At 38.4% G+C, this 11,171-nt stretch overlaps 1 protein-coding gene across 1 annotated transcript in view; it reads left to right on the top strand.

Annotated features, from left to right (window-relative positions):
* The first annotated feature begins 2,524 nt into the window (after positions 1 to 2,524).
* Positions 2,525 to 11,171, top strand: part of LOC121381559 — a 30,642-nt gene continuing 21,995 nt past the window's right edge. Inside the window, exons 1-2 of the mRNA XM_041510894.1 lie at positions 2,525 to 2,825; positions 7,444 to 7,546. Of these exons, the coding sequence (XP_041366828.1) occupies positions 2,750 to 2,825; positions 7,444 to 7,546 (179 nt within the window). The 5' untranslated portion in view covers positions 2,525 to 2,749. The remainder of the gene's footprint in view (positions 2,826 to 7,443; positions 7,547 to 11,171) is intronic.

Below are 11,171 nucleotides of genomic sequence, written 5' to 3'. Positions count from 1 at the left end.
TGAATTAATAATTATACTTATTATTTAAGGGTTTTTATTAGATTCATTAAACCCGACTGGATTTGAATGAATGAATGAATGAATGAACGAATGAATGAATGAACGTTTAATAACACCTAGGGTATCGGGTGTCAAACAAAGGTAAGTATATTAAAATGATTACTGGTGTAACAGGTCGTGGAATGTACTATCCTGTCTGTGTTATGGTGCATATACAATATCCGTTGAATGAATGAATGAATGAATGAATGTTTAACGACACCCCAGCACGAAAAATACATCGGCTATTGGGTGTCAAACTATGGTAAATGTAAACACAATGTGATGATCAACATCAATATAAAAATTCAACAGTTAAATAAAAACACAGTGTAACGAACTGTGTAAAAATACAAATATCACAGATATATAATATTAAAATTTAGAATAAAAGTCAGTATCACGTAAAAACTGCAATAAAAGTTCTGGATGGAATCGAAATGATTCCATCACATTTCTTTGTCCAAATATATCTTTTCGAGTTGCTGACAAATGCTTACACTCTACCACAATGTGTCGCACCGTCAGAAGACACTGATATTGCTCACACTGAGGTAGAGGATCTTTCTTCAAGATAAATGAATGGGTCAAGTAAGTGTGACCGATGCGGGCACGACACAAGACTACCTCATCGTTCCTGCATTGTCTATAGGATGTCTGCCACTCTCCCAAGACCGGCTTGATGGCATGAAGCTTATTCTCAACCGCACCGTCCCAATCATGTTGCCAAGTCGAAAAGATAAATTGGTTGATATTATGTTTAAAATCGGTATAAGGTACGCCAACCCTAGCATGAGGCAAATCCAAAGCAGACTTGGCAGCTGAATCTGCCTTTTCATTACCCCTGATGTCAACATGGCTGGGCACCCAACAAAATACAATATCGTTATAGGCAAGGGATAAAAAGACACACTTTCGTATCACCATCCCAATTAAGGGCTGGTCCAGCTTCATATTGCGTCAAGCTTGGAGACACGAAAGTGAGTCGATAAAAATAATAAATTTGGATACAATCGAACCCTTGATTTCTTTTAAGGCTTTAATTACAGCCCAAACTTCAGCACTAAAAATCGATGCCGAGTCAGGCAGTCTCATAAAAAGGATTGTGTCTGATGGAAAAACTGTAGCACAAGTCACAGAATTCCCATCCCGTGATCCGTCTGTATACACAGGGATATAATCACGGTACTTGTCTTGAATTTCCATGACAAATTGCTTATACACAACAGCAACTGTGCGATCTTTCTTCAGATGCGCCAGATCAAACACAATTTTAGGCAGTGTAATACACCATGGTGGTAAAACAAAATATGAAGGAGTTTCCAAAGTGTCAGTTAAATCAATGTTGGAAAGCGACAAAAAGCACTTAATGCGAAGACCAAATGTACGAATAGCATTTGGCCTTCCATCAAACAACTTCATATATTTATTGTCAAACACCGCATTATGTGTAGGATGTGTTGGTAATTATCTAATCTTGGTAGCATACTGCACAATATCCCTTGCTGCTAATCGAAAAGAGTAGCCCATGAAGTGGCGACAGCGGGTTTCCTCTCCCAATATCTTTATGGTCCTTAACCATATGTCCGACGCCATATAACTATAAATAAAATGTGTTGAGTGCGTCTGGTTTGTTTGTTATGCCGTTTCCTAACAATCTTCTAAAAGACAAATACATCGTACTCGGCTAATAAATACAACATAGTACTAGCCAAACAAATTAAAAACAATACTAACCGAAAAACACAGTTATATTCTGAATATCACAACGGTCAATTTAAAATCAATATCAGTGGCGGATCAACAAAATCCATTGGGGGGGGGGGGGGGCAATAATATGAGGTGGAATGCCAAGGGAACTTTGGTGAAATTTGGATGTCGCAAAATGTAGGGGGCGGGCCCCTGCCCTTCTCCCCCTCCCCCCCACCGACACACATCCGCCTCTGAATTTCGAATGCCTGAGGCAAAATTAGAAAATGATATTTGTTTAGTTTTATAACATTCCTGAACCAGTCCGTTCATTCATTCTTAAATATATACGAACATACATACATACAATGGATGCCTCAATAGCTCAGAGCGCATCGTGGTTAGTTTTACAATTTGCGGGCGATTCGGTGCCACAGATTCGAGTCCCAGCAACGGCAGGGGACAATTTTGTGAAGCCAGAAAGGATTTAATTATCACCTGCGCCAGTGCGTTAATATCTATGTATTTAACAGTCAATCTCGACATACATACAATATACAGATATTCATACATCAATACATACATACATATAAACAGTTCTTGGGATTTCCTATTTTGCCTGTAGCTATTAGTTATTACCAAATATAATTATTAGGTTACACCTTGTCAGTCTTTTTAATTCCCGAGAAGGTTTGGGAAAACCCATCTATAAATAACATAATCCTTGGGAATTCCCTATTTCGTAAAATAGGGTAAATCTTTGGACTTATTATTAACACTTATTATTGTTTGTGGCAGCCACACTATCACTAGCTTGGTAGTCAAATGTTATTCAGATCTGTTTTGTGTGCGACTGGCTTTCCTTTCACACTATTTTCTGAGTAATTTCGGGAAAGAACACGGACGGAATTGTGTACGATCACAGATGCAAACAGACAGAAAGCAAGGACAAACTACACGTCCGTAAATATACTGAAATTAAAACTGCAAACCGTACCACAGTTGACCAAGTAACTGAGAAATGTCTGAGTATTTGGAACCAGGTGATTTGGTGATTTTCTATCGCAAAGGATATAGACATTGGACAGTGTATTCATGTAAGTATTTGCTGTTAGATCAAATAAATTCCCAAATAGCTTTCCAGTTAGATATGGTCCCGACAAAGCATTGCAGGCGCGTGTGCAGGGATTTGTGTAGTGCTAAGCGCACATTAAGTTAATAACCACACACCTTTCACCACTTTTATTGGTGGGTGGGGGGGGGGGGGGGGGGGGGGGGGGCAATCACATTGTCTATTTGTTTACTTATATATGCAATTTTGCTCTCTCTAGAGATTATAAAGGGTTCGTTGTAGTGTTCATCTACTAATAACAAAACGTGAGTTAGAAGACAGGTCGAAATTGAAATTAAACTAAACAACTGAAACAAATATGAGATGGAAACAAAACAGCGAAATAGGAGGGAGGGAATGATGCTCTTGCTTATTGCATGGGCGTCAACCCGGCTTTAAATGTGTGGGGTACGTGTTAGTGTGTGTGTATGTACATTGTGCGTGCGTGCGTGCGTGTGTGTGTGTGTGATAAAGGAATGTGAATGAAAATCATAAGGGTGTGTACTACCAAATCAAATCCCATAGACGACAATAGTAACATATGTGGCTAAACCTCCTACCTGCAACGTATCAACCGACATAAACGCCACGGATATAAATACTACCACCCCTCACACTTAAAGTGAATCAGAAAAAATTGGGGGTCAAGCTGCTCGTTTCTGAGATAACGGGTAGCGTCTATGACTACCCTAGTTCCGAAGAGTAAAAGGCGCTCAATCACGGATTTTGCGGTCCTTATTTCTCTAAATATGGATTATAAATGGAAATTACATTCATTTGGAATACCAAACCTAGTTATTGTATGATCCAAAACATTTTAATTGAACTACGATCAAGGGAATTCCATGACACGCTTCATTTTAAAAATTTTAAAGTCTTCGTTTGAAAAGTCATAAAAATACGACAAAACAGACTCGTAGTGATGAGGCTGAAATTAGTTTCCGGCATACTTCGTAATTAAACCTAATCATTTCGTATACCCTCGGCATAATCCCGAATGTTTTCAAATTCTTTTCAAATCACTGGCATGATTTTGCAAGTAAGGTTTTGATTGGTCGAATGAAAGGTCAACTGGACATGAGCTCCAACGGGCTGCTGTTAGATCCACATGTAATAGTGGAGCTAATTTCAATTAGATTGAGGGCTGTAGTTCGTGGCATGCTGGGGAAGGTAAAGTCTCTTAAATTTGCCACTTGAGATGTAGAACCCGTCAAGTTTACGCACCGCATTCAGGGCATCTCGGAGGAATTGTGCACTTTCAATGGCCTTGGCACAGATGAGGTGCGTGATGTGTGCACCGCAGTGAGTATAGTGCGCCAGTGGTTGCACGGTTTTGATTAATGCCTGGCAACCCTGGTATTTTTCTGACATATTGCTGGCTCCATCATACGTTTGCGCTCTCAGGCGAGTGATGGGAAGGTTAAGTCTGAGTAATGTGTCTGAGTAAGCGATTTTCGAGTAAAAATATGTAAAATAAGGTCATTTTATACCCCAAACCTAGGTTTATGACCATCAATAATGCTAAAATGTAGTTAGTAACACAAAACAATTGAAATAAATCAAAATGAATCATTTAAGGGTGTCAAATAATTATTTATTGCATGAAACTCCAATATCGTCATTTTTGCCTTTTGGCGGCCAACCAAAAATCATAAATGTGCTCTGCTGAGAAAACGTACTTAACCTGGAAGTGTTACCCAAACTTTTTCTGAAGGCCTTGGCATATAGAACAAGAAAATGTAAGTTAACTCTCTAAAAGAGAAATGTATGCGAACTACCCCCCCCCCCCCCCCCCCCCGAGCCTATACTATAGGCTGGTACGGCAGCGACGGTAACGTAGGTATCTGTGGCTTAGTTGTGTCAGTTCTCGCTGTTTCAAGTTCAGTATCTTCACCGATAACATCAGTGTTGAAAGTTGCTTTTGTTTCTTCTCTGTGTTGTTCGGCAGGGAAGATTAACTCACTAGATGATGTACGTCTAGACACATGGGCGTACGACCCGGGGGGGGGGGGGGGGGGGGCAATTGCCTCCCCAAATTCGGGCAAAACAGTGGGGAAAATTCGAGCAACTTTTATCTGGGTAAAATTTCGGGTAAATCAACCCCTCCAGCCCCCCTAAATCAAAGAGTCCCCATACGCCCATGTCTAGACACAAATGACCATGAAAATGCGAATCACATCACGCGAATACAAATATGAAAACGACAGAGACAAACTACCGCGCGTCTCAATGTATAACAAAGTTTAAAGGCTCTTTCTTACATAGAGGATAATAAACGAGTTACCAGTTATTATCAAATTTATGTCCCGAGTGAAATAATTTTCAGTTGTCACGAGCTTTAGCGAGTGACAAATTAAAATTATTTCATGAGGGACATAAATTTGATAATAACTGGTGCCGAGTTTGTTATTCTATTTATTACCGGAGCTATTTTTTCTCTAAAAGCCTTTATTTTCGACACACACATGCACATACATGTATAGAAACGATATACGCCACTTTACGCACTGTTCTGAGTATTTCTATAACTTTGTAATTTAATCACGTTCATAGATAATTTTCAAAAACAAAAGTTCTCTTTATTCTGGTACAATATCTATAATGAATTGCATTAAAATGACATTTTGTTATAAATTTAACACCAAAATCAGACAGCCGTAAATGCAAACTCTTTAAAATACATGACGTCATTGTGTGCGTTTGCCAAATCGTGATGACGTCATATTTAGTACCGACAAGGTCATTGGTTTGTAAGCGTCAAATTATCCAATAGTATTGTTCGTTAGACCAATGCATGATAATTATTTTCCCCGTTATGAGTGCCTGCTGGGGGAATTACGTCAACAATGACGTTCGTACAAGACTGATAAAAGGGATGACTACTTGTCATTTTAAATAAATAATTAATACAACCGTGTCCGGTGTATATTTTACAATGTTCATATAGAAAATGGTCCTTGAAAGCTTAGTTGCGCCGATACACCGGACAGCACTGTACAGTAATTAAATTAGGGTTGTTTTTTGTGTTTTTTTGTTTGTTTGTTGTTTCGTTGGGGTTTTGGTGGTGGTGGTGGTGGTGTTGTTGCTTTTCCTAAACGAAAAAGTGTGTGTGTGTGGGGGGGGGGGGGGGGGCATTTATATAGATTGTCCCCCGGCCTTGACAAGTGAGGGGGACGCGTCCCCCCTGTCCCCCAGCGATCGACGCCCATGGCTTATTGTATTCTTATATTCTTGCATTAAAAGTCACCATTCAAAACATTTCAAAAGCAACCTTAAAGGCCCTTTTCCATGGAGCGTATTTCCGCGCCGAAAGCCGCGCGTGTTTTGTCCGCGCCGAACACGCGCTGCTTTTAAGAAAATCGCTTCACAGTATCTACTATACAAGCGTTTCCATGCAGGCGGATTGCCGCGCTGATTTTTGACCGCGCGGAAAAAAAATCGCTAGGAGAGGCGATTTTTATCCGCTTGTCTGCGCGGACAACGCTAGAAATGTCATAATCACGTCATTAATGTAGGGGTTTCCCTTCCGGAAGCGATAATGAAGTTTGATTTGCACACATATGAAAAATTGATCGAATTGGTGAGGAGTCATCCTTATTTCCTGGGAGGACATCCTCAAATACTCATGGTGTTTTTCACTGTCAAGCTGGAGTTCTTTAATTAAGTGATAAAAGGCACCATATTGTTTTCTTCCTTGTATGATTTTGTGCACCCAAAATCTGTTTTTTCTTTTACTTAGTAATATTTTCTTCTTCAAAAGTAAAGCTAATAACATGTCTACAACATTGGACTCTTCCCAATGGGCAAGTAAAAACAGTCTCAACTGAAGGTGCTTTGACATCGCCATTTTAATTGTCAACGCGTGTTTTCACTAAAATCGGCGCAGACGATCTGCTTCATGGAAATGAATTGTCTGCGCGGCTATTATTAACACGCGCGGCAAAAAGACGCGCAACAAAAAACCGCACCATGGAAAACTGTCCAGCGTTCAGAAAACAAAAAACGTTTGACGTCATTTCCATTTTTAAAAAAAAGACACCGCGTCACATAGTCTAACGTCATTTGAATATCTAGTAATGGTGGACTGGAATTAAAGTTGAATGAACAGTTTACAAAAGCAGGTTGTATTAAGCTTGAGATTATATGACAAAGAGATTATTACCCTCGTGTGTTTCGGCATCGTCAATATCATATATTAGGAATAAAAATAATATATATATATATATACAATGATGAAAAAAACCCCGTAACTCACATCAATATTACTTATAAATATACTGGGTTCTCACAATATATACAAATTAATATTTTTTTACAGGTACTCCATACATGTTTCAAGCACACGGCTACATGACTGTTTTTTTACGACCAACATTTATCACCAATCACTTGACTTCTTTATCAACAGTTGGGTGCACCTCGAACTTTGACTCAGCCAGTTTAATCATTCTAACGTAAACACTTTTAATAAAGATATTATTATTTATATTATTATTATTATTATTATTATTATTATTATTATTATTATTATTATTATTATATATTATTGTTGTTGTTGTTATTGTTGTGTTTTATTTCTAACTTTCGGTTTCTTTTTATCACAGATGAAGATCGGGTCATTAGTTTCACAGATGATGGGTGGATTAGAGAAGTAGATTTTGAGGTTTCTCAGGAAAATTCGCAAGTGGCATGGCAAAGCGATCCTAGGTAAATATTGGTACAGTCAGATTTTGGAGTCTGATGGGCACAACTACATTCTATTTGTAATACACACCAACACCAACACACATACACACATAAACATACATAAAGACAGACACACACCACACATACATACAGACATACATACTCACAAATACACACACACATACAAACACACACACACAAACACACACATACATACACATATACAAACACATGCACACATGCATACATACATACACACACACATACGTACACACACCTGCACATCACACACACACACCTGCACATCACACACATACACTCGCACACACACACACACACATACACTCGCACACAAATATACTCACTCGCAACACACGCACAAATGCACAAACACACATACACACACAACACACACACATTATGTGACATACACATACACGCAGGGACACTCAGATATTGACCCACACACACAAGCACACGTGTATATATACACACCACAGACACAGATGATATTAATTTTAATTAAAGAACATATATGTATGTTAATAGATATTTAAGGAGTATAATCAAATATCTTGCTGAAATGTATTGGGCTTTATTTTATTTTCTCCAGTAACATGAGACGATGTATTTCTGTGTTTTTATATTATAAATGGCTAGAATACAAGTTAGTCGTTAAATGTAAATTAAAGATGAATTTGACAAATATATTTCTTTACTAATTCGTCACAAAAGCTAGTTACAAAATCATGTGCCGCTTGTAGAAATACCACCATTTTGCTAATTGGCTAAATAAAACTTGAATTTGGTGAAAGATTTTCTGATAAAATTGGCCAAAATGTTGATACTTTGGGAGAGTCATCTTATTTCATTTCATTTCAACTTATTTTCGTGCTTATATCCATTTGAGGTTCAAGCACGCCGTCCTGAGCACACACCTCAGCTATCTGGGCTTTCTGTCCAGGGCAGTAGGTTAGTTGTTAGTTGGTTAGTGGTTAGTGAGAGAGAAGAAGGTGTAGTGGCCTGAGTGCTTCCTTGAGGTGCTTGCGTCGCAGGATCGAACCACTTCTATGGATCCATTCAGTTGATTGGGCTTTTTCTCGTTCCAACCAGTGCACCCCAATTGGTCATGGTTCCTGTCTGTGAGAAAGTGTATATAAAAGATCCCTTGCTGCATTAGAAGAAATGTAGCGGGTTTCCTCTGATGACTACGTGTCAGAATTACCATGTTTGACATCCAATAGCCGATGGTTAATTAATCAATGTGCTCTAGTGGTGTCGTTAAACAAAAACAAGCTTTAACTTGTCACGATGAATTGCAGACCATCTAGTTTTGAAAATGTTCCACGGACGTACGTATATGAACACTCTAGAATGAATGAATGTTTAAGGACACCCCTGCACGAAAAATACACATCGGCTATTGGGTGTCACAAAAGGTAAGTATATGAAATAACTGGCTACCAAGTGAGTCAGACCAGTTCAGTTAAATTTTTAAACACAAAGTTCTACACAGTAACTTGAAAATAATATATTGCAAAATGATAGGGTTTTTAAAATTATTATTCATGATATTTGCAACTGTATTTTTAAGAATTATTTTTAAAAATCGTATAGGTTTACATTGAAGTAATTATTTCATTGATCCAACAATTTCACACATGCATGGCTGTGATGCCTATTGAGGACAATATCATGTTTTATGGACCTGTTGTGAATTTAACTGTGATACAAGGCTAATCTATGGTACTTACGGTTTAGCTGATTATCTTGATTTGGTAACAATGGTATATTATGCCTGTCCGGGTTACGGTTCAGTAGCAAGAGAGCGGGCCTTCGGCTTTCAGATCGTCTGCTGGTTTTTGGCGCCCACGTGACGTTCCTCGTCCAATCGGTGGACTCCTTTTTCGCGCCAAGCTCTATATGGTGATACACCAGTAGACTTTCCGTCTCCAGGGGTGTCAGGAGGCGGACCATTTCCAACTTCTGCATCCGGTCGTCGACTGGTCGCGAGTCACCACAGACCGAAGAAATTGATATTGACCGAGGCCATAAAACATGATATTTCCCGAAATGTGGTCAATAATTGTTTTATTACATAATGTCATCCATAAGACTCGTACATTCCTGCTTTGTTTATCAGAATCGAAATACGCCAACACTTATAATTTTCCGCACTGCATTAAAACTGATGGGATTTAGTGACGTCACGTAATCCTATGACGTTGTATGACACGCAGAGGAATGCGGAAACATTACCAAGACAAAAAATCAAATTCAAGACTTTATAACCAGCAAGAGTGCCAAAATCATATTAATAGCAAAATAAAACACAAAATGTTATAAATCTGAACATACATTTATACTGAACAGTTACCGATTACCTTCAAATGCATTTTTTTATTTGTAACATAGAATCCTGTAGCATGTACGTTTCTAAATCTGCGAAATATTCCATACACAATTTGACGATTACTGACCTTGTTTTTGTCGTAATTGCGGAATTAAACTCGGTATGACTAAGTATGTTATCTTTTTGCTGAAGGACAGCAAACCGTTTTGTCACAAGTTTGTGCTTGTTTACATTAGAATTAGCAGTTGACGTTGCATTACATCATATTATATATATATACACACATTTTATACAAATGAATACAGAAATTATACATCGTGAAAAATACATTTAAAAACTTGTATTTACCCACATTTTGTTAATTCTAGCCAGTGCACTACGACTGGTATATCAAAGGCCATGGTATGTGCTATCCTGTCTATGGGATAGTGCATATAAAAGAACCCTTGCTACTAATGGAATTTTTTTTAGCGGGTTTCCACTTTAAGATTATATGTTAAAATTACCAAATGTTTGAAATACAATTGCCGATGATTAATATATCAATGTGCTCTAATAGTGTCGTTAAACACATTTTTTTTTACTGACATTCGTCATGATGAAGTTTTCTTGTAGAATGCCATCTTCATAAATCAAGGCTAATATTCGTTCCTCGTATTCAGCCTTGATACATGTCGTCAAGAAATCGTGCCACAAAATGCTTAAATTTCATTGGATACGATGAGATCTGATTGCAACGAATCGCAACGCTCCTTATAGATTCCCTTGTTATTGTAAACAAAGATGGCAGCGTCAGCGTCCGTGGAAACGTGTCGTGTTTGTCACGATATGTTAAAAAACAAGGTTTCGGCGGTTAATTTTTGATATTGCTTTCAAGATTGTCACATGTTACCGATGCTGTGATTGGTCAACGATGTCATCGTGTAAGGGACATAATCGGTGTTACAAATTTTCTTCCAATAGAGGGCGCTAGTAGTGGATATCAGTAATCTTAACTACATGTATCAAGGCTGAATACGAGGAACGAATATTAGCCTTGATTTATGAAGATGGTAGAATGCAGGAACATGTATTTCAGAACACCTACATGTAGTTTTCAAAATGTTAAGCGGGAACATTCCCCAGAACTCAGCGGGAACGTGTCTCGGAACTCATAGTCCAGGAGCCAGGACCAGCTAAAAATGAGTTGGTGCAACACCCACTACACAGTTGGTTTGTCATTTCTGGCTGCTTGGGGGATGTCTCTGGGACATTTTCAGCCCTGATGTACAGTTGATTTGTGGCAGCAACACT

This window comes from Gigantopelta aegis, chromosome 2, assembly GCF_016097555.1.
Source record: "Gigantopelta aegis isolate Gae_Host chromosome 2, Gae_host_genome, whole genome shotgun sequence".
NCBI classification, from domain to species: Eukaryota; Metazoa; Mollusca; class Gastropoda; order Neomphalida; family Peltospiridae; genus Gigantopelta; species Gigantopelta aegis.
This window is presented reverse-complemented; position numbering and strand designations above follow the sequence as displayed.